The sequence below is a fragment of the Peromyscus maniculatus genome, chromosome 14 (genome assembly GCF_049852395.1).
Source record: "Peromyscus maniculatus bairdii isolate BWxNUB_F1_BW_parent chromosome 14, HU_Pman_BW_mat_3.1, whole genome shotgun sequence".
In the NCBI taxonomy this organism is placed as follows: Eukaryota; Metazoa; Chordata; class Mammalia; order Rodentia; family Cricetidae; genus Peromyscus; species Peromyscus maniculatus.
The window spans coordinates 49,704,700-49,730,605 of record NC_134865.1 but is presented as its reverse complement, the minus strand read 5'-3'; the positions used below and the strand labels follow the sequence as shown (position 1 = coordinate 49,730,605).

General features: G+C 38.0%; 1 protein-coding gene across 8 annotated transcripts in view; it reads right to left on the bottom strand.

Moving 5' to 3' along the window:
- Fut8 (fucosyltransferase 8) overlaps positions 1–25,906 on the bottom strand; it is a 227,073-nt gene that overhangs the window by 66,935 nt on the left and 134,232 nt on the right. For all 8 annotated transcript variants that reach the window (XM_015991973.3, XM_076550917.1, XM_006973134.4 and 5 more), the window contains 2 exons: positions 21,074–21,189; positions 20,800–20,962 (listed from right to left, as the gene is read on the bottom strand). In XM_015991973.3, the coding sequence (XP_015847459.1) occupies positions 20,800–20,962; positions 21,074–21,189 (279 nt within the window). The remainder of the gene's footprint in view (positions 1–20,799; positions 20,963–21,073; positions 21,190–25,906) is intronic.

The window sequence follows — 25,906 nt, the reverse complement described above, 5'->3', positions numbered from 1 at the left end:
AGGCAGGAACCTGGAGGCAGGGGCTAATGCAGAGGTCATGAAGGACTGCTGCTTACAGGCTTGCTCCGCCTGCTTTCTTCTTATAGCACCTAGGATCACTAGCCCAGGGGTGGCACCACCTACAATGGGTTGGGCCCTCTCCCATCAACCACTAATTAGGAAAGTGCCCTATGGAGGGATTATATCAGCTGATAGTCCCTTGTGTCAGATGACTCTAGCTTGTGTCAAGCTGACATAAAACTAGCCAGCACAATAAGAAACCAATAAAAACCTTCCTTGTTATTTTTTCCTTGGTGGCATAATTGAGACAGATTAGACACCCCCTACATACACACACAGACACACAGACACACACACAGAGACACACAGACACACAGACACACACACACACACACACACACACACACACACACACACACACACGCGCGCGCTCTTTCACAAAAAAGTTTTAGGACTATAAAAGTAGAAAAAAATAACAAGAGAAAATACATAGAACGGAAGCAGCCAGTTTTTTAGATTAAGTTTCAACTGAATAGTGTTCAGCCATAAAGAAGACTGAAATCCTGTCAATCTCACCAAGATGGATGGAACTGGAACACACCATGCTAAGTGAAATATGACAGATTCAGAAAGGCAAGTACCACATTTCTCTTTCATATGTGAAGGTTTTTTTAAAGTCATCTTCAATATAAAATAGTGATAGCTAGAGATTAAGAAAGTGGGGGTAGGGTATATATAAAGGGGGACTAAACTTAGTCACTGTACAATGTACACATATATTGAAGCATTGCAAGAATTTCATTAACAACCATAATCAACATGTTAGGATAAAAATAAATAAGGCACAAGAATCAGTCAGAATACCCAATTGACTCTCGGTCTTAGATTTAAGTCTGATTTTAAATCCCATGCCCCCTTCTCCCTATCAGAGACTACACAAATAATTCAGTTATGACAGGGAACAAAGTTAAATTGGTATTCTTTCTTCACCAACTCAATGATGTCTGGAAGTTGCATTCCTACAAGATATAGTTTTCTGTGTTAAAGATCTGACTCTAATCAAATCAGAAAGTTATGGCCCATTACTAGGAATTATGATGATTAAAAAAGCATTCTGCAGAAACTCTTGATTTTTCAGGGATTCCATACCCTGAGCCATACTCCCTATAAAATCCTAAAGCTGGAAATTTTGCTCTTTGCTTTTATCACTAAAGTATCAAGAAATCTCATAGTTGGAAGTGAGGATGATAGCTTCATATGAGGCCACAGTGAGACTTAGCATATGTAAGCCTGAGCAAGGTTAGGTACCAGCAAAATGAGGGTAGAATACAGATGCCTGATGACAATAGGTACATTAGAACAGAATGTGGACTTTAGATTCAGCAGCCATGAGGGCTGTCAAAACTTCATTTCAAAAACTGTCTGTTTGTGTTATTGCATTTTCCCGAGTAATCTTTCTATTTTTCATAGTCATAAAACTTTTATGTGAAAATGGAGGATATCTAGTCTGTCTCAATTTTGCCATCAAGGAAACTATAATAAGGAAGGTTTTTATTTATTTCTGATTTAAAATGCTAAAACAAAATTTTCCCTCAAGGGCCAGTACAGTTATAATTCATACAAGAATCATCTGAAGGTGAAGATTCAACATATACTAAGATGAACTTGACTAAGGGAGATTTCTGAGAAGTCTAGTCCTGGGTAAATCTGGATCACGGACAAGAAAAATGATCTGAAATTTGTCTAATGTTGCTGTGATGGTTACTCTTCATTATCAGTTTCATTAGATTTGATATCTAATGAATTATTATGGAATAATACCTCTTGTGTAAGTCAGTGAGGGCATTTTCAAAAAGGCTTGACTGACTAAAGACTGGAGCTGAATGGAGGCAGCACCATCTCCGTGGGGGACCAGACTGAACAAGCAGGAAAAGGCAAGTGGAGTCCCTGCATGCATCTACTGGCTTCCTGACTGCAAACAATGTGACCAGCTGCCTCATGCCCTTGCCACCCCCAGCTGCCTGCATATGAGGCTGTGCTAGCAAACTGAGAATCAAAACAAACCTTCTGTCTTCCAAGTTGTTTCTTGTCAGGTATTTGATCACAGTAACAAGGAAAGTAACTGATACAGTTTCCTCACTTCTCTAGGTCTAAGAATAGCTAGCTACAAACAGGGTTAGAGTAACTCTCCCTTATCCATTGGAGATACATTTGAAGACCGCCACCCAGTGGATGCTCGAAACCATATACAGTACCTTTTTTTTCTATACATACAAACCTATGATAATGTTTAATTTTAAGTTCTGCATAGTAAAACTGAGTATTTCTACCTCTGCACTTTGTAGCTGTTACGAAGTACAGCAAGGACTACATGAAAACAAGCACCACAACACTGCGACAGTCCACCTGGTAACAGGGACAGCTACTAAGTGATTTACTGGCATTAGCATATTCAGATTGGATTGGATACACAAAGAAATGATTCACATCTTGGCAAGATGGTATGAGATCTCACTGTGCTACTTGGAATGATGTTCAATTTAAAGCTTGTAATTGTTTATTTCTGGAATTTTCCATTTAGTATTTTTGGATGGTGATTAACAATGGCTAAGAGACTAGAAAGCTAAACAACAGATAAGAAGGACTACTGTAATTCTGCTTACTTCAGAGTGTTACTAGATTGATAATGTGGTTGTACTGATAATGAATGAATACACTTTATCATTAGTGATTAGCATTAGACAATCCTTGGTAAATCATTAGTTTTAATATGCAGGTCATTCTTCAGTTTGGAACCTCCCTCCAAATAAATGGAAGTAGGCAAAACAATGGCTACTAAATAAAGTATATTCTTCCACCTAGATCCTTAATGTAAACTTTATTTTAAGGAGGAGGAACATTCCTTGAGGAAGGAGGAGAATTAGTATTTGGAATACTAAGGGATAAACAGAACAGGAACAACTTCCCATGAAAATATCTCCCTGTGCTCATAAGTACTAAGAAGAATGTTCTGTTATCATTAGAAAATACTCCTGGATGTCCACAAAAAACATTTTGTCCAAAAAATTCAAAAGTCAAGAAAGATTATGAACATTGTAGATTAATAAGACTCTTAAACAAATCACATTTTAAAGAAATTAAGATCTTTTTATTCCATCTGCAACATGTATGTGTGCATGCGCACGTGCGTTTTGTGTGTGTGTGTGTGTGTGTGTGTGTGTGTGTGTGTGTGTGTGTGTGTGTGTGTGTGTGAAATAAAATACAAAGATCTGGGGCCTGGAGAAATGGCTTAGAGGTTAAGAACACTGGCTGTTCTTCCAAAGGTCCTGAGTTCAATCCCAGTACCCACATGGTGGCTCACAACCATCTGTAATGAGATCTGGTTCCCTCTTCTGGCCTACAGGGATACATGCAGACAGAACACTGTATACGTAATTAATTAATTAATTTAAAAAAACCCACAAAGATCTGATGTGAAGAATTGTAAAACTTAACTTTTCAAGAGTGATAACATCAACTATTGAGCCTTCCAAAAAAATGGAAAAATAAAACAAAGTTACTGGGTTCCAACAGCTTTGATCAAAAACTTAATCTTAAAATGTACACGTCATTAACAAGCTATCAATCTTTCCTTATTATTAGATAGATAACTATATTCCTTATCTCCAAAATCCTTTTCCAGTCTCCATAATAGCCTTTTGTATATTAGCCAATTTCTAATCAGGATACTCAGCTATAAGTATCACTTATTATTTGGAGAACACATCTAAGTCTGCTATTAACAATGCTGCCATTACATATTATTGATAATGAGATGATACAGACTTAGCAATGGAGATGATAGTGCTGCTTCCCAGATCGGTTTTTTCAAGAGCTTTAGTTAACTTAATTGAGAAACAGATCATTGGCTGCTTGGTTCTGTGAGCCTTCCTGTCCTTCAGTTTGAAGTTCAATAATTGCTGCCATTTAAAAGCAGAAAGAAACTCCAGCAACTATTTCATAAACTAGTATCTGGCAGGATGAAGAATCAAAAGAACCTGCAGCAATCTAAATGGTAAGAATACAAAAACCCATGGTACTCAGGGGTTAAGGTATAAATCTAGGCACTGAATTCATAGTACCATATAAATAATAAAATCACAATGGGAAAAATAATCGTCTGAAAATATTTACTTCCATCTCACTACTTCAAAAAAGGGGGCTGAGGCCATTTGTGATAATGATACAAAAAACAGCAAAGCAAACAAAACAAGGAAAACTACTTGGCCACATGACTATGACACAGTGGCAAACAAGCAATGACTTGAATGAACTTAACTGGAAACCCAGAATGCCATGGCTTGAGCTCCATGGAGCAGGGAATAATCCACTGGCAGCACACTCTTCTAAGTCCTCCATTTTTATTTCAGATTTATTAATTTATTATGTGATGTGTGTGTTTTTCCTGCATGTACAGATGTGTACCACGTGTGTGCCTGGTGGCCAAAAAGGTCAGAAGAGGGCACTGGATCCCCTGGCACTGAAGTTAGAGATGATTATGAGCTGCCGTGTGGATGCTAGGAATCAAACCCAGGTCCTCTGTAAGAGAAACCAATGCCCTTAACCACTGAGCCAATTCTATAGCCCTGCAAGTTCCTTAAAAACCCTGAAAAAGTCAAGACTATCACTAATTACTACCAGGTGATGACTCACTTTGGTAGTGGATAGGGCCCTACCAGTTTTAGATCACATATAATAGATTAATCAAATAAACACTGTTGTGCTAACATTCTCAGGTGTGCTGAATCCCAGATATAAGCACGGTATTTGGCTTCTAGGCTATGTTTAATTGTCTGGTATTTAGAGTAATAAACTATAGCAGTCATGATCCAGAAGAGAGAACATGGTGCCTTTACCATACAGAATAGCATTAAGTAGGGAAAAAAGAAATTCTTCCTTACCTTTCTTACCACCAGAACCTCGGTGAGAGCTATCAATTCTGACTCTAAACCGAAACAGATTTGTCAGCAGGCCCCAGCTTTTCTCAGATCTGGTCTTAGAGCAGCCCTGTCTAAACTGGGTTTGTGCTCTCAGAGACAGACCTACAGACCCTACAACTATGTGATGCAAGACTAGGTCAGCTGCAGTCTAATAAGCCCTGCTCATGGAAGAGTCCATTATGATCCACAATTACTTGAGATTATAAAGGACACAAATTGGCTGATAAAAAGTAAGATCCAACAAAGAGTTGCATAAAAGAGATTCCATTTAGTTTTAAAGCTATGGACAGATGAGAGTGAGGAATGGAAAAGGAAAGAAGGACGTGAAGCAGTGGGAATCAAAGAGAAGGGCGGCAATACTTATGTCAGACAAGTGGACTTTTAGCCAAAATTCATCACAAGAGACAAAGAAGCTCACTTATTATAACAAAAGGGCTATTTTGTCATGAAACTGTAACAATTACCTACATACCCATAGACACAGACAAAGCACGCATTAACAGAACTAAAAAGAAACACTGACAGCAACAGAGCTAATAATAGCAGGAGACTTGATACCTCACTTTCAGCAATGTACAGATCATCCAGACAGGAAATCAATGGGGGAACAGTAGACGTTAACTCTCAGACCAAAAAGAACATTCTAATAATAGCCAAAAACATGTTCTTCTGAAGCACACATGAAACATTCTCCAAGATACAGGATATGCTTCAAATAATGCTTAACAAATATAAGAAGATTAAAATCATATTAAGGAGATATTATTCTCCCTCCTGTCTGTACCCCCGACTTGTTTCTGAAATGGAGCTCCAACCCAGAGCCTTGTATATGCTAGACAAATGCTTTACCACCAGGCTACTCCCCACCCCGACCTTCACACTGGCTACCATACTGAGTATAGAAAACAAAGGAAAATTTCCGTGAATAATCCATAGGTGAAAGAAGAAATAAGGAGGGAATCAAGACAAACAAAATGTAAACACAACAAGCTCACATTTTGCAGGAGTGCTAAGAGTGTATCAGAAGTTGTAAACACCTACATTTAAAAAGAAAATATCTCAAACATCTCAACTCAAAACTCAAGGAACCAGAAGAAGTACAAACAAAGAACAAATACAGCAAAACTAGGTAGATTACCAACAGCTAATGTATCCATTGAGAAGCTACAAGGAAAGATATTTAGTGATTAACTGACAATACACATAATGACTTTTCTTCCAAATGGCAAGCATGTGTGTGCCTGCACGTGTGTGTGTGTGTGTGTGTGTGTGTGTGTGTGTGTGTGTGTGTGTGTGTGTGTGTGTCCTGGTGCATGTGTGATGGACAGAAGACAACTTGGAGGATTTGGTTCTCTCTTTCTACCATATGGGTTGCAGGGATGGAACTCAGGTTACCAGGCTTGGCACCTTTACCAGATGAGCCATCTCACCAGCCCTAGAAAATCTATTTTAAAAGACTTTTGGCGGGGTGGGGGTGGGGGGATTTAGTCACATAGAGCTTGTTGATATGTGTCTACCATTACATTTAATTCACATCTTATAATTTATGTAGGTATGTTAGGCATATCTACATAGTGAGAGCCTGTCTTTAAAAAAAAAAAAGAGTAAGGCTTTGGTTTACCTGTCATGGTATTCCTTGAGTATGGTCTGAAGCACTTTAACACAATGCTTTACACATTCGTTCTCAATCTTTATATTGCACAGGACCCTCTAGCCTAACACACACAATAAAAAGAAAATCCTTCATGTCAGAGAGACAGAAGGCTTGACAAATGGTGAATGGACGTTTATATAATCCCCTCAGTATTTCCATTTAATTCTCGGACAACGAAGCTCAGTGGAAAGACAGCCGCTTCTGTTCGTGTTGGCAAGCGTACCTCTGATGAAGTGAATTCAAATATTTGCATTACTGAGGGAACCAGACATAAACATTTTAAGAGCTTTGAGGTACTGTTTTAGAACTTATCTGTAGGCTCCCGGATAGTGTTCCACTGTTCACACTGAGGGTTTAATCATTACGGTAACACTCAGAGGTGAGCTGAGACTCGGGGTTATCTTTCTGAACACCATGGAATTTCTCAAGTAGTTTGACTTGAAAGTCAAGTTTATTTATCAAATTTTTGGTTTCCTCAAACCAAGCACTCATGGTAAGATTCAATATTCTCTACCATTTCACAGAGCAAATGCAGTAATCCAGTCAAATGATCAGCTAAAAAGGTAACAGAGGTTTGCCCCTGGAGATTTTTTCCCTAAAGGACTTCGTACAAGTCAATACATTTTTTTAGGGAACAGCAGTAGTAACAATGAAATTGAAATCTGTCGCTGCCCTATAGTGTAAGAATGCTTTACCAGAGTACAGTTCTCCCATCTAATATCTGTGTCACTGCTTGTATCATCTAAACACAAAACAAGAGCCTGCAGGAGGTCACTAACATTTCCAAAGCACCATGCTGCCTGTCCACTGAGAACAGAAATATCCTGCAGCTCTTGACCCCTTTCTTCAATGTTCTGAAAAAGAATAGATGTTATACTGCGAGGTTCTGAAAGCAATCAAAGCGATCAATGTAAAAAGGAACAACTCTACCAATTGTTCTTAATGTAACAGATACCCTGCCCCCCCCCCCGCCCCCCCCACACACACACACTCGACTTTGTCAACCATAGGCTTACGGTAAAGGAGAACAAAGTGTTGGTAGCTGTGGGATATTTCTCTAAAAATCTAGAAACCACAAGTTTTATTTAGGGAGAAAATTCACTGGGCGTATTTTAAGCCTGGTCATAACAACACTCCACATTTAGTTCCCACTTCTCAGTTATCATAGTGCAAAATTTCACAGCTAGAGTTTTTATATTGGCTTCATAAAACAGGAAGCCCACAAATTCCTCTTTCAGATTATGAGATGCACTAGCCAACTTCGGCAGCAGTTGTAGGTAAGTCTTTGCCTGGTAAGTCTGCTACTCTTCTTGATAACAGAAAACAAGAGCTAGCCTTGCCTCCCCAAGGTTTGCTTCAGAATGAGGCTCTTACAGTTCTCTAGGAGGTTTCAGTGTTTTAGAACAGAACGATGAGGTAAATATGTTCTCAAGATGCTTCCCAGGACCTCTTCAGAAAGCATTCACTCCAATAGTGCCTGAAGATTACCAAAGACATCTCCTGGGATTGTCAGGCTCAGCCCTTTCCAGACATATGCTAGCTTTTGCCATAAGAGTCAAATTTTCAGATAAAGATACATATTAAGTCTCTTCTCCTTCTCTTCCAAGTTGGATATCTTCACCCTCTTGGACATGCCCTTCTTTTGCAATGGAGTGCTGCGCACTGCTATTTACATTTTGATCTTGTTCAAAAATCTTGTCAATTGTTTTCTATTCCATATTCTAACTGCTTCTAAGCTCTAACTTCATATTCACTAGTATTTTTTTATTCATTTTTTATTACACTTCTTTATTTGGGCGGCACACGATAGTGCACACACGGAAGTCAGAATACAACTGGTAGGAGTGGTTATCCCCTCCACCCTGTGGGTCCCAGGTATCAACCTCAGGCCGTCGGGTCGGCAGCAGTGTTTTACTACCTGGGCCATCTTGCCACTGCCAGCCCTTTCCATTTTCTGTGTCCACTGCATGGCTTGTTCCAATGACTGTTAAGATCAAATACTGTTAATACTGCATTATCTTGAAAAACTGCCTAAAAAGCCAAGTTCTATAGGTCAAAGAGGAACTCAAAGTGTCTGGCATATAATTGTCAGTGTTTATTTCGCTGGTCAGATGATTTATTTTCAAAATCTCCTAAAATTCTCTACCCACTTCTGACAGCTAGTTGGATGCCATAGGAACCTGAAGAAGGCCAACCTGGACTGTGTGCTGTTTTGTGTACAGTTGGAGCAGTACAGAATTTGAGTACCATTGTGTGACTACTGATCCTCCCCACTACCTCAAGGCAGCCTATCTAACCACTGAGGCCAGGGAGGAGGCCAACAGTGAATTATAGAGAAACAGAAATTCTCAGGAAACCAATAATAAACAAAGGGATTAGATTTGTAATCACAATAAACAAAAACCCTGAACACATTTCAAGGTGAATTCTATATGAATTTAAAGAAAAATCAATGCCAACCTTTATAAAATTAAAGAAATGAGAATTTTCCAAACTCCTTATTAAAGGTCAGTATTACCTCCATACCAAAGCCAAGTAAGGGCACTACAAGAAAAGATTACAAGAGAGTATCCGTGGGCAACAAATACTCACAAGCCAAATTCACATTAAAAGGACCAAGTGTGTCAACAGAGGCAAATCAGGAGCAAGATAAAAGATGCGTACTCTCTATGCTTCTATTGAACATGATTTTTGTGGCCACAGAGAAATTAAACAAAAAGAAAAAAAAAGAAAGAAATCTAAATCAGAAAAGAAGATACACTGTTTCTGTTTGGATTTGATATGATCATACACACAGAAAACCCTAAAGACATCATCAAAAATTTGGTGGTTCTAATAAAGATACCTGATAAAGCCAAAGGGCACAAAACCAACAAACAAAAATTAAATGTGTATATACTAGCAAACCGTCCCTTAAAGAAACTAAACAACCAAATGTACAATAGTATCAAAATAGGAATAGCCAGTCAAAGGGGTAAGGACTTGTGCACTGTTCTATAAAACTATAAGACACTGATGAAAACAATATGTATGGTGTAAAATGGAACAATATCCTATGTTCATGGACTGGAAGAATTAATTTTGCTATAAAGTCCACACAGCACAAAGTGATCCACAGATTCAATGGAGTCCCTATAAAAATTCCCATGTCGTCTTTTTACAGAGCCAGATAAAATACTCTTAAAATTATTTTTGGAACTGAGAAGACTCATAACATGTGAAATTACCTTGGGAAAGAAGAACAAACCTAAAGGTATCACATTTCTTGCCTCAAAACTATGGATCTATAATAAACATAACAGCAGGATACTTGTTCATAAGTATAATTATGTCTATCTTTAATAATTTTCTAATAATATCTCCAATAAGGGATAATAACTAAAGTACATAAGGTACTTGTAGCAAAGTAAACAACCTGACTAGAAATAGAAAAAGGACTTAGACAGTTTTCCAAATAAAGTATACAAATGGCCAACAGGTACATAAAAAGGTGCTTAAATCACTGCCTGTCAGAGAAACACAAATTAAAATTGTGATGTATCTTCTCATACTTGTTACGGTGGTTATAAGAGAGTCACTATATCCCAATCCACAACTCAGGCAGAAGTCCCCTGCTCTACCAGAGGCCATGTTGGTACCCCAAACTCCAGATAAGACCCAGCCCACAGACCACCAATACTTCCTTAGAGCCCACCCACCTTTCCCCCACAGCCCCCATCCCTAACCACCAAATCCCAACTTGGGGAGAAGCCCCCTGCTGTACCAGAGGCTACACAGGCACCCAGAACCCTAGGTAAGCTCCCAATGGCAAACCACCAACCCTTCCTCAGAGCCTGGCAGAACACCAACACTTCCTCAGAGTCAGGCCAGTCTTCCTCCCAACAGTGCCCCACCCCCATGCCGCCTTCATTACCATATCCCAGTCCACAATTCTAGCAGAAGTCTCTTGCTCTACCAGAGGCCACACTAGTTCCCAGGACCCAAAGCCTCAGAGGCAAGGCTGGTACCCAGAACCCAGAGGTCAAGCAGGTTGCCAAAACCCCAGCGGGGGCACCCTACTAGACCAGAGGACTCACAGGTCACCAGGACCACAGGCCATTCAGGCCAGAAGACCAGAGAGAAATAGAAACAAAGGGGAAACACACCCATCCAACAAAGATAAAATTAGAAATCTGCACCTAAATCTATAACTACCTCAAACCCAGATGCCTAGAGGCCAGCATAAGAACACAATCAACAACAGCCAGGGCAATATGGCACCACTAGAGCCAAGCTATCCTACTACAGCAAACACTGAATATTCCAACACAGTGGAAGCACAGGAAAATGACCTTAAAATCAATTTGATGAAGATGATTGAGGTCCTTAAGGAGGAAATGAATAAATCACCTAAAGAAATCCAGGAAAACAAACAATGGGAGGAAATGAATAGATCCCTTAAAGAAAGCCAAGAAAAAAAATAAACAAACAGGTAAAGGAAACAAAACTATTCAAGAGCCGAAAATGGAAATAGAAGAAATAAAGGAAACACGAACTAAGAAAATCCTGGAGATGGAAAATCTTGGTAAGTGAACAGGAACTACAGATGTAAGCATCACCAAGAGAATACAAAAGATGAAAGAGAATCCTAGGTGTAGAAAATACAATATAACAAACTGATATATCAGTCAAGGAAAATGTTAAATCTAAAAATTTCTTGACACAAAACATCCAGGAAATCTGGGACACTGTGAAAAGACCAAACATAAGAATAATAGGAATAGAAGAAGAATCACAGCTCAAAGACCCAGAAAATATTTTCTACAAAATCATAGGAGAAAATTTTCCTAACCTTAAGAAAGGACATGTGCCGGGCAGTGGTGGCACATGCCTTTAATCCCAGCACTTGGGAGGCAGAGGCAGGTGGATCTCTGTGAGTTCGAGGCCAGCCTGGGCTACTGAGTGAGTGCCAGGAAAAGGCGCAAAGCTACACAGAGTAACCCTGTCTCGAAAAACCGAAAAGAAAAAAAAAAAAGGACAGGCCTATAAAAGTACAAGAAGCTTACAGAACACAAAATAGACTGAACCAGAAAAGAAAGTTGTCTCCCCCGCTCTACCACATAATAATCAAAACACTAAATATACAGAACAGAGAAAGAATATTAAAAGCTGCAAGGTAAAAAGGCCAAGTATCATAAAAATGCAGACCAATTAGAGTAACACCCAACTTATCAAGAGATTCTGAAAGCCAGAAGGTCCTGGGCAGATGTCTTGAAGACTCTAAGAGACCACAGATGCCAGCCAAGACTACTATACCCATCAAAACTTTCAATCATCATAGATGGAGAAAACAAGATATTGCATGACGAAGTCAAATTTAAACAATATCTATTCACAAATACAGCCCTAAATAGAAGGAAAACTCCAACCCAAGGAGGCTAAGTACACCCATGAAAACACAGAAAATACATAATTTCACACCAGCAAAACCAAAAGAGGGAAAGTGTGTATGTGTGTGTGTGTGTGTGTGTGTGTGTGTGTGTGTGTGTGTGAGAGAGAGAGAGGGGGGGGGGGAGGGGAGGAGAGTACCAACAACAAAATAATAATTGGGCATTAATATCTCTCAGTATCAATGGATTCAACTCCACAATAAAAAGACACAGGCTAAAAGAATGGATTGGAAAATAGGATTCATCCTTCTGCTGCATACAGGAAACACACCTCAACATCAAAGATAGACATTACCTCAGAGTAAAGGGTTGGGAAAATTTTTTTCCAAGCAAATAGACCCAAGGAGCAAGCTGGTATTGCTATTCTAATATCTAACAAGATAGATTTCCAACTAAATTAATCAAGAGATGGGGAAGGACACTTCATATCATCAAAGGAAAAAATCCACCAAGATATTGTCTCAATTCTTGACATCTACACCCCAAATGCAAGGACACCAACATTTGTAAAAGAAACATTACTAAAGCTTAAATCACATATCAAACTCCACCCATTAAAAGAGGGAAACTTCAATACCCCACTCTCACCAATGTACATAAATTAAGTAAACTAAACAGGGAAATAATGGTGCTAACAGACATTATGACTCAAATGGACCTAACAAATATCTACAGAGCATTTCACCCAAACACCAAAGAATATACCTTCTTCTTAACACCTCACAGAACATTCTCCAAAATTCACCACATATTCCATCACAAACCAAGTCTCAAGAGATACAAGAAAATTGAAAAAACTCCATGTATCCTATCAGACCACCACAGATTAAAGTTGGATTTCAACAACAACAGAAACAACACACAGCCTACAAACTCATGGAAACTAAACAACTCTTTATGAAACAAGGCAGAAATAAAGAGAAATTAAGGACGTCTTAGAATTCAATGAAAATGAATGTACACTACACCCAAAATGGAACACAATGAAAATGGTGCCAAGAGGAAAGGTCCTAGTACTAAGTGCCTTCCTAAAGAAATTGCAGAGATCTCATACTAGAAACTTAAGAGCACACCTGAAAGCTCTAGAACAAAAAGAAGCAAGCATATCAAGAGGCGTAGATGGCAGGAAATAATTAAACTGGAGGCTGAATGAAATCAATAATATAGAAACAAAGAGAATACAAAGAATCAATGAAACAAAGAGTTTGTTCTTTGAGGAAAATCAACAAGACAGACAATCCCTTATCCAAACTAACTAAAAGGCAGAAAGAGAATATCCAAATTAAAAAGATCAGGAATAAAAAGGAAGACATAACAACAGACACTGAGAAAATCCAGAGAATCATTAGGTCATACTTCAAAACCTGTACTCCACACAAAATTGGAAAAATCTAAAAGAAATGGACAAATATCTTGATAGATACCACTTACCAAAGTTAAATCAAGATCAGATAAGCAATTTAATAGACCTATAACCCCTGAGGAAATAGAAGCAGTCATTAAAAGTCTTCCAACCAAAAGAAGGACTGGGCCAGACAGCTTTAGTGCAGAATTCCATCAGACTTTCAAAGTAATACCAATTCTCCTCAAATTATTCCACAATAATTTATTCAAAAAAAAAAAAGAAAGAAACAAAAGGAACATTGCCAAGTTCATCTTATAAGGCCACAGTCATCCAAATCACACAAAGACTCAACTAAGAAAGAGAATTACATCAATTTTCCTCATGAACATTGATACAAAAATACTCGGAAAATGCTCACAAACCTAATCCAAGAACCCATAAGAAAGATCATCCACCATGGTCAGGTGGGCTTGACCCCAAAGATGCAGGGATGGTTCAACATACAAAAACAATGTAATTTACCATATAAACAAACTGAAAGAAAAAAATCCACATGATCATCTCATTAGATGCTAAAAAAGCCTTTGACAAAATACAACATCCCGTCATGATTAAAAAGTCTTGGAGAGATCAGGGATACAAGGGACATACCTAAACATAATAAAGGCAATTTACAGCAAGTCTATAGCCAACATCAAATTAAAAGGAGAGAAACCCAAAGAAATTCCACTAAAATCAGGAACAAGACAAGGCTGTCCACTCTCTCCATATCTATTCAATATAGTACTTGAAGTTCTAGCTAGAGCAATAAGACAACTAAAGGAGATCGAGGGGATACAAATTAGAAAGGAAGACATCAGAGTATCGCTTTTTGCAGATAATGGTAGTATACTAGGAATCCCAAAATTCTACGAGAGAACTCCTACAGCTGATAAACACCTTCAGTTTAGTGGCTGGATATAACATTAACTCAAAAAGAAAAATCAGTAGCCCTCCTATATACAAATGACAAATGGGCTGAGAAAGAAATCAGAGAAACAACACCCTACATAATAGCTATAAAATATAAAATATTCTGGGTTAACTCTAACCAAGCAAACAAAAGACCTGTTTGTCAAGAACTTCAAGTCTTTGAAGAAAGAAATTGAAGAAGGTATCAGATGTATCAGTTGGATTAACATAGTAAAAATGGCAATCTTACCAAAAGCAATCTGCAGATTCAATAAAATACCCATCAAAATTCCAACATGATTCTTTACAGACCTTGAAAGAAGAATACTCACCCCTTCATATGGAAGAACAAAAAACCCAGGATAGCTAAAACAATCCTGTACAAGAAAGGAACTTCCAGAGGTATCACCATTCCTGATTTCAAGCTGTACTACAGAGCTATAGTAATAGAAACCACATGGCACTAGCATAAAAACAGGTCAATCAACGGAATCAAATCAGAGACCCAGAACTAAATCCACACACCTATGGACACCTGATTTTTTTAGAAAGAAGCCAAAATTATAAAAAGAAAGCATCTTCAACAAATGGTGCTGGTCTAACTGGATGTCACTGTATAGAAGACTCCAAACAGATACATATCTATCACCCTGCATAAAACTCGAGTTCAAGAGGATCAAAGACCTCAACATAAAAGTGAGTCTTGAACACATTGTCACAGGAGACAACTTCCTGAACAGAACACCAATAGCACAGGCACTAATATCAACAATTAATAAAAAGAACCCCATGAAACCTAAAAGTTTCTGAAAGGCAAAGTATACCATCAATAGGACAAAACGGCAGCCTACAGAATGGAAAAAGATTTTTACCAACTCCACGTCTGACAGAGGGCTAATATCCAAAATATATAAAGAACTCAAGAAACTGGAAGTCAACAAAACAAATAATCCAATTAAAAACTAGGATAAGCCGGGCGTTGGTGGCGCACGCCTTTAATCCTAGCACTCGGGAGGCAGAGCCAGGCGGATCTCTGTGAGTTCGAGGCCAGCCTGGGCTACCAAGTGAGCTCCAGGAAAGGCGCAAAGCTACACAGAGAAACCCTGTCTCGAAAAACCAAAAAAAATAAAAATAAAAATAAAAAAAATAAAAACTAGGATAAAGGTCTAAACAGAGATTTCTTAACAGAAGAATCTCAAAGGGCCAAAAAAAAAAAAAAACTTTAAAGTTCAACATCCTTAGCCATCAGAGAAATGCAATTCAATACCACTCTGAGATTCCATCTTACACCTATCAGAATGGTTAAGATCAAAAACACAAGTGACAGCTTATGATAAAGAGGATGTGGAGCAAGGACAATATTTATCCATTGATGGTGGGAGTGCAAACTTGTATAGCTACTTTGAACAACAATATGATGATTTCTAAGAAATTTGGGAATTGACCTACCTCAAGACCCAGCTATACCACTATTGGGCATATACCCAAAGAATGCTCAATCATACCACAAGGACACTTGATCAAGTATGTTTAAAGAAGCTTTATTCATAATAGCCAGAACTTGGAAAGGACCTAGATGCCCCTCAACTGAAGAATGGATAAAGAAAATGTGGTACATTTACACAATGGAGTATTACTCAGCTGTTAAAAATAAATAACATCATGAAATTTACAAGCAAATGGATGGAACTTGAACAAAAATCATCCTGAGTGAGATAACCCAGACCCAGAAAGACAAACATGGTATATACTCACTTATAAGTGGATATTAGCTGTAAAGTACAGGATAACCAGGCTACAATCCACAGCCCCAGAGAGGCTAAATAAGGTAGGGTGGGCTGGGGGGGGGGGGGATACATGTATCTCCCTGAGACGGGAAAACAGATTTTGTGGGTGGACTGGGGGTAGTGGGTATAGAAACAGAAGGGACAGATGGGGAAAAGAGAACTAGAAGAGATGACTGGAATTGGGGAATTGGGGGGTTAAGGCAGACACCTAGTGCAGTGGAAACTGCCAGGAATCTATTAGGGTGACCCTAGCTAAGACTCCTAGTACTAGGGGATACAAAGCCTGAACTGGACATCTTTTATAACCAGGCAAGTAGAGGGATTGGGACACCAACCTAGCCACAAAACATTTGAAATTACAAATTTGTCCTGCCTGCAAGATGTGCTGGGGTAGCCGGGCGGTGGTGGCGCACGCCTTTAATCCCAGCACTCGGGAGGCAGAGCCAGGCGGATCTTTGTGAGTTCGAGGCCAGCCTGGGCTACCAAATGAGTTCCAGGAAAGGCGCAAAACTATACAGAGAAACCCTGTCTCGAAAAACCAAAAAAAAAAAAAAACAAAAAAACAAAAGATGTGCTGGGGTAAAGGTGATTGTAGAGTGGCCAACCAATGACTGGTCCAGCTTGAGACCCATGCCATGACAAGAAGCCCATGCCTAACACTACCTGGTACCTGGAGGGCATGAACCAGAGGCTGGATAGCCCCGAGATCTAGGATAAAACCAAATATGACCAGAAAAAAACAAGTCAATGAAATAATTACTAATGATACTCTGTGATACTTACAGACCAGAGCCTAGCATAACTGTCATCAGAGAGGCTTCATCCAGCAACTGATGGAAACAGATGCAGAGACCCACAACCAAGCATTAGGTGTAGCTTGTGGAAGAGGGGGAGGAAGAATAGTAGGAGCCAGAGGGGTTAAAAAAAACCCATAGAATCAACTAGCACAGGGGCTTCACAGAGACTGAACCAAGAATCAGTGATCCTGCATGGGTCTGACCGAGGTCTTCTGCATATATGTTACGGTTGTGTAGATTGGTATTATTATAGGACTCCTAACAGTGGGAGTGGGGGCTGTCTCTGACTCTTTTACCTGCTTTTGGGGCCCTTTTCTTCCTACTGGGTTGCCCCATCCTGCATTAATATGAGGGGATGTGCCTAGTTTTATTGCAACCTGATATGCCATGTTTAGTTGATATCCCTGGAAGGCCAGCCCTTTCTGATAAGAAAAGGAGGAAGAGTGCATCTGGGAGAAAAGAGAGGTGGGCAGGGAGCTGGGAGGAAAGGAAGGAGGGGAAATTTGGGTAAAGATGTACTATATGAGAGGTGTGTGTGTGTGTGTGTGTGTGTGTGTGTGTGTGTGTGTGTGTGTGTGTGTGTGTGTGTGTCTATAATCTCAGGATCTGGGACACTAATGCAGGAGAATCATGAGTTTGAGGTCAACCTGAGGTACATAGAGAAGCCCTGTTGCAAACAAAACAACAAAACGAACAAACAAACAAAAACAGAGGAAGGGGGAGGAGAGAAGAGGGGTCAGGAAGAAGGGAAGGGTTAGAGAAGAGAAAATAAGTACTGGAGAGAGTACAGAGAAAAGGGAACCTTTGTAATGTCCTTGGGAATATAAATTGGCAAAAACACTTAGAAATACAACTACAGAATCATGCCTAATCCCACTTGTGAGTAAATATCCAAATGAAATTAAATCGATATATTGAATCATACCAGCATTATTCACAATAGCTAATCTATAGCAACAATTTAAGTGTTCCTTAACTGATGATTAGATACACACACACACACACACACACACACACACACACACACACACACACACACACACACAAACGATACAACATAAAAATCCATAAAAAGGAAAGGAAAAGAAGACATGAAGTTGGGAGGGTTTTTTTTTTTTTTTTTAGGGAATCTGGAGGGGGATGTGGAAGATGAGAAATGGTGGACAGAAACGATCATATAACATTGTACAGATTGTATATAAAATTGTCAATGAATTTTTTAAAAGGAAAAGAAATCAAGCCATTTCTAGCATCATGAATAAATCTGTAGGGTATTATGCTATGTGAAATGAACCAGTGAGAGAAAAACAAATACTGTAATGTGTTTATTTAGAGATAAAACTTCAACCTCATATAAACATAGTGTGCCTAGGGTTAGAAAGTAGGAAAAAGGAGAAGGTATTGTCAATTGGTACAAACATTCAATTATGAGAAGAAATAAGTTCTGGATATCTAATGTACTGGCACTGGTCAGTAGTGTTTGGTTTGTTTGAAACTTGTAAGTCAGCACATATTAACAACACACACGCATGCACACATGCATGCTCACACCCATGCACGCATGTTAATGGTGTGGTAATAGATATGTTCACCCATTTAACTGTGGTAATCATTACACAATATGTATGCATATTAAACAAATGGTTAAAAGTATACAACTTGTATATTCACAATCTGGGTTTTAGCAGTTGGATCCAAGGCTGAACACTTCTAAGGAAGCATTCTATCACTGAGCTACAGCTGCAATCCATCATTTATCAGTAAATTATATGCCTCAGTAAAGTCCCTAAGAGTTTTCCCCTTAACTGTTGACTGAACAAAAAAGTAAGAGAGGTTCACAGAGAAATCAAAACAAGAAATCGATATATTAACACTTCAACTGATTTTCCAGGGGAAAAAAAAAACTGTTACTTCAGAGATAACTTACATACCATAATTTCGGCTACTGCAAAAATAAAACAGGTAACAATTATACAATAAATTAAGATGTAAATAAAAAAAGACACTAGCTTTACTGTATATAAGAACTCTTAGTGGTGTTTTCTCTAACACTCTGTGAATCACAGTGTTAAGAGAGAGGGGGAGGAAGGGAGGGAGAGGAAGAGACAGAGACAGAGAGACAGAGAGAGACAGAGACTAAGGAAAATAAAAATGGGGGTTTTATGACATACTAAGCCCAGCAGAGGGACACACAGCAGTCTACTTCAGTTCTTGCACTTTAAGAATTTAAAAATGGCTGGTATGAGAATATTTTCTATATGATACAAATACTTCCTGTTTATATATCCACTATTTTAAAGATTGTGTCTCTAATGTGTTGCTGTGTTTGCTCATTATTTGTACTACTATATTCTAGTCTGTCTTCCTGGAGTTAAATTACTTACCTGTGCTTTCTCCCAGATTCATTATACTTTCTAATTAAGTCGATATAAGAAATGGACTTGTTTCCTTTACTTTACATTTTGTTTTCAGTGAAATATCATTACTTAATATATACTAAATGGCAATGCCAGGACTTATGATATTTTTTTAAAAGTTCAACTAACAAAAAATATAATGGTAATTTACAGATATTTATCATGGGCTTGTTTATTGTATTCATTTTTAATTTATACACATAATTAGAAAAGCATATGCACAAATTATATTTACAAAATAATTTAAAATTATTTTCATTTAGAAAAGACTTGAGAATTAAATTCTCATCAAGTAATTTAACTAAATCATTTGAGTAACCATTTCATCAGAAGTCAATATTCAAAGTTTGGTTTTAAACCACATAATCTACTTATATCAAATTTTGTTTTAATCTGCATTTTTCTATAAAATTACAATAAGTAAACCACAGAAACACAAAGGCATGTTTAATAGAAGCTTGGAATAGAGAATCAGCTTAGGGTAGAAGCCTATTAGGGATAGAATTAGTCAACATTTGACCTAATGGTCTAAGTATGGCCTTATTGCTAGCTAGGGTAAAAATTTCAAAGAGACTGCCGAGTTTGGGGCCTAAAAATTCAACAACCCTTTAAATCCATACTATCGTATTTCTATAAACCAATACTGCTAAAATCATTCTAGGACACTGAGATTTTGTATGTATTTTCACTTAAAACCGGAGATCACTCTTTCAAAATCACTGTAATATTGTTGATGATGTTAATATATGCGACACTCTTATTTGTATGGGGCAATTCATTTCCTCTTCACAGCAGTAGCTTGTACTAACACAATCATTTTTCTTTCATTGCTCACTAATAAGACAGTAATTCCCATGAGAATCCTACTGAGAACACAAGTTTTTAAGTATAATAAGCCAAAGGATGCTTCACTTTATTTAGAATGATTCTCATGTACATTTTATCTGCAGAAACATTAACACCAAAATGTTTTCTTTCCTATATATGATAAACTGCTTATCATTAGAAATGTGTAAAACGGAGAAATAAATTTAGATAGGCAGATACTAGGCACACCTCTCTAGAAAATAAACAGAACAATTTAGCAAAATATTCTCCTTTACCCAAAACCTGTTAACCTTTCATTAGAAACCCTTCCAAGGTGCTATTTTTAAGTCTGTAATGTCTGGAATTAGAGACATTAATGGCAACCACAGTGTGAATTCCAGTACACTGTAATATGAGTCCACACACTCTTCTTCAAATACTGATTGTTAAATGGACTCTGACAGGAGACACTTTCATGTATTGGTAACTGGCACCGCTAGATATCAAATAACCTACCCCTCTTCAACACAGTACCACTGACCAATCAGCACATACATTAGAAAAAGTCTCGATGTCTCATTCATAAATTATAATCTTTATGAAATCCAAATGAAGCCTGTAGGGACACAGTACCTTTCATGATGTCCTAAATCCAAAAGAATTTCATCTGCATGTCTTTGGAGTTCATTTCCTTCTAAATTCTTTAATTTCTTCAATTCACTTTGTAGAAAAAACCAGAGCTCTTTAGCTCCATTTTCAATCCTCCTTCTTAAGATTTCATGATCCTTCCCTAGACCTGCAGAGAACAGAAAGTATGAGTATTTCTAACATTTTGGTGAGAGAAATTTTCAATATTTATGCTAAAGTCACTATGTTAAAATGGAAAAGAATGTGCATAACCACATACCATTTCTGGCTTGTTTCTTGTAATTTTCAATCTGTTCTTTGGCCTTAATAAGCTGTTCTTCTAAAACACGGACTCTTCCTGTAGCTGTCCCCTGATCAATAGGGCCTTCCGGTATTCTGTAGTTCAGAGATGGAAAAGTGAACATTTGTCTTTTATATTACACAAGAAAACACATGTGTACTTTGCTAAACCATACTTATTAGTATCTCTATAGCATACCAAAAAGAGTTACAAGTGAATCTTTTCAACTGTATAGGATTAATCATAAGGACTGGCATGAGAATGAACAAGACCAGAAATGAATTATATAGTTGAGATATCAGATCTCCTGAGAGCTCAGAAGTCTTTAGAGCTGCTTCCTAAAAAAACTTTCTCCTTATTTGGGCAAAATGGTCAATTTTGTAGTGGTGATAAAATTAGCAAAGATACAGGAGAAGGTGAAATGACTTAGAGAGAATAAGTAACATGCATCTGAAAGTTCTCTACAGATACATCAAATATCAAAGAAAGCAATTCTGCTTTAATCTCAGTATCCGGTTAGATGGCTGCTTCAACTAGTGAATTCACAACTAGCAATGGTTTTATAGGAAAGGGAAAGATAAGACAGAAGAGAAATACAGTAGAAAGCATGGAGATTGTCTCCTTTATTTCTGTCTGAGACAAACAAACAAAATCGTTCAGTAATATAAACTGTTGAAAAATAACACAAGAACTCCAGGATCTTTTACTTACATTATCAACCTATCTGTTCTACTTCTTTCCAAACTTGACTAATTTCTAACACGCTTGCTTTTTTATGTGACTTTTACCAGTACTCTGTACTCCATTTTGGCCTAAATACATAAATAAAACTTAGTGATGGGCTAAACACTGTTATTTAAAAGATATTTACATCTTCATTTCTGGAATTTACAAATACTACTTTATACGGCAAAAGAAAATTTGGAGTATGTGCTTAAGGATCCTGTGACCTGGGGACTGTCCAGTGAGGTGTAGGTGGGTGGTAAATGTAATCATGAATATCCACAGAAGAGAGAAAAATAGGGAGAATTTGCTACAGATAGAAAGGGGTATGTGGCTGCTTGCATTTAAGATGCAGGAAGGATCTGGGAGTGAGAAATGCATCCTTTTGGAAACTGGAAAAGGTAACATTTTTCTCTTGGAGCATCCCTGTGAAATACTGCCCTTAAACACCTTGGTTCCAGCTCAGTGGAAATCACTTCTGACTTCTTACTTCCAAAATGATAACAGGAAAAAAAAAAGCCTGTTATTTAAAGATAGCAGCTTTCTATATTTATCGTTAACACCCATAGGAAACACACACACACACATATTGTTTTGCAAAATTGTGAATATTAAATAATGAGTTGATTCTTATTTGAAAGTCTAATTATAAAGAAGAAAATTTATCTACTCTTATCATCACTGCCTTCTGTAGGAACTTAATTTCTAAGTTATATGTGATGGAACCTAACCTGAGACAGCATTACAATCCTTTGGTACAAATGTGACAAAACAGGTACTTTACAGCTTTTTAAACATTGTACAGAACGGATGAGGCCAAATTCATTATTAATTACCTACAGTACTTCAGAATGTGTTTCATGTTAAGTTATTGTTTTATCTATAGTAATTAGAACTGTACAGGAAACTGTATGCAACATCAGACAGAAGAATTAAAATAACCATCTACCATACATGTGTCTAAAGATATAGAATATCAATAAAAAAGCTTTCATTTGTATATGCACAAAGCGAACAATAGTAAAATGAAAATAAGTATATAACTAATTTATAAGCACTTAAATATGCATATACATAAACAAGGTATGCACTGATATATAATTTTTAAAATCTGATCCTTCATCCCTTTCAAAATTAGATGGTTCATTTCTCAGAAACCATGTAAAAAGAACAAAATGAACAAAAATCCTTCTAACCCTTGAGATTTATTGTAGAGGCACTGTGCCATGCACAGGGATGTTCATGATCAGAACACAATTTAGAGATAGAAAAATTCAAACAACAGAAAGATTATCTCTGGGCTCTTCTTATCTCATTTTTTCCTATACTGCTGGAATAATACCAGGGACAAAATAGACATTAAAAAATAATATGCACTCTTTTCAGTAGATTTTCATCAAGTATTAAATCCAATCTAATTCTAATAAAAATAGAATGGAAATGGTGATTTACATCACATTATTATATATAATTATATAATCCAACTGTGAATACACTGTAGATAAAGAAAAAAATTAAAAAAAGAAAAGCACAAAGACTTTTCCTCCAAAACACCATCTATAAATGTTTATCTGCATGAACAGTTTTTTTTTAAGCTTGAGAACAGAATAATCTCCTATCGCATTCACTATAAAAAAGATACATAGGACTTCTACTTCCTACTATGGTAACATTAAAAGAAACCAGATTTATTATCATGTCTGAAATTAATCAAAACCCAAACTATGTATATATATATTTACCTGCACGTGTGCGCGCACGCGCGCACACACACACACACAGACACACATACACACACAACCAAGATAGAGAGAGTGAATAAAAGAGATATAAAGGGGACACTCTAAGGACCAGAGCAATGGCTCAGTAGTTAAGAGCATTACTGCTGCTGCAGAAGACACGGGTTTAATTCCCAACACTCACGTTATGGCTCACAGCAGTGCATAGGTCCAGGTCCAGAGGATCTGACACCCTCTTCTAACCTCCCAGGGAACCAGGCATACATGTGGTGCACAGACATACATGCAAACAAAGTACTCGCATGTAAAATAAAATTTTAAAAAGACAATATAAAAATATATTAAAAATAAAGTAAGCCGGGCAGTGGTGGCACACACCTTTAATCCCAGCACTCGGGAGGCTGAGCCAGGTGGATCTCTGTGAGTTCGAAGCCAGCCTGATCTACAGAGCGAGATCCAGGACAGACACCAAAACTACACAGAGAAACCCTGTCTGGAAAAACAAAAACAAAAAAAGTGAAAAAAAATATAGTAAAGACCATAGTTGAATTTACAGAGATGAAAATGCTAGAAATAAAAAACATAATGAATGGTGGGTGCTGGGGGTCAGCTTCGGCAGTTGACAGGTTCCAGAGAGGAGGCAAGGAGTAGCCGAGGGAGGATTGAGACAGGCCATGGTGATTGGGAGAATCTTGCAGCCCGACTAACTAGCAGTCAGAATGTTTCCAGACATGTGCTTAACTTTTTCTCTTGCACATCTGGAGCCATAAGTTTAATCATCATTGATAAACCAAGAAAGAACAGAGTTATCTTTTACAATCATTTTCCCTCAAATTTAGTCATCATTGATAATTATCTTTTATAATTATTTTTACTCATCAACCCCATAACCCAATGTTTAAGAATCCAAAGGCACGTGATAGGTTGTTCTCAAGCTGGTAGCGCTTGTGGCTTTGGTACGCTAGACAGAAAGAAAAACCTCCAAGCCAACCTTGGGCAGATTGCCATGTCCCAAGCAGTGTATTATTAACTCTTAATGGTCAGAGTGCCCAAGAAAAATCCTCAGACCAAAGCTGCTACAGTTACTATTCAAATTCTGGCACAATACAATGTTTATATTTATCTTTATAGAATTTGTTTATATGTCTAATCCTGGCATTCAGTTGTTCCTTGGTCATAAGACCAAGTGGCTCTGTGCGAGCTAACTTTTCTAAGAAAGGGAGGTCCTGACACCTCATTCTTTTATCATCCTTTTACATCATTTTCTGTCCATCAATATAAGTCTCTGTGTAGGGCAGAGGTAACTCCAGCTAATCTAATTTTGTTGCCTGTATATGCCACATATCATCTGAGCATATAGTAGGAAGAGGCTTTTAATCTGATCTATTGTCAACTTCTAGCCAAATCTTGTTGACCTTTTTTTTTACTTTGTTTTGATTATCTTGTTCCTGAATAAGTACAGGGACAGATGTTATAAAACTATCTCACAGCCTCATAAAGAGACCTATAGCTACTTTACATGTGTCACAACCTCCAAGGCTTAAGGAAGACCTTCAAGTAGATAAGGCTATCTTAAAAGCAAGAGAGGTAGTGTGCTCAGGACTTTCCTGGGGAAGCTTAGAAGCACTACTCCCGGAAGAAAGCATAAATGATTCTTAAGAGATTTCCCATCAATCCAGTATCCTCAAATTGTACAACTATTAAAAGCTCCCCAAACATGCAACATGTGAAGATCAAGGCCAAAAGTGGCACGTCAGTCAACAGGTGGCTCAGCTTTGCTGGAAGCACCTGTGCTGGCTTAATGACTTTGCCATTCCCATCAGCTATGGCTTCACCAGAAAAGGATTTATTGAAGATCATATACTAGTCCTCACAGATTAAGAAACTAAGATATATAGGGCAAATGAAATCCTAATTGGTAGAAGAGAATTAACAAAAATCAGAGAAATCAACAACATGGAAATTGTAAAACAGCAAATGGGGGGGGGGATCAATGACTCTAAGAAAGCCAGTTTGTCAAAAATCAAAAGAAGGGGCTGGAGATGGCTCAGGGGGTTAAGTGTTTGCTGCACAAGAATGAGGCTCCTGAGTTTGGATCCTCAGCACCCACCTAAGGGCAGGGTGTGGCAGGTCTCTATCATCAGCACCAGGGAAGGGAGCAAGCTAGATGGCCGGTCTATCTGCAAGCTCCAGGTTCAGTAAGCTGCGTCAAAAAATAAGGTAGAGGAGAGGGCTACTGAGATGGTTCAGCTAGAAAAAGCAACTGTCACTCAAGCCTGACAAACTGTGTTAGACCCCTAGACCCACAAAAACAAACAACACGGTGGCTAGCCTCTGTGACCCCAGGGCT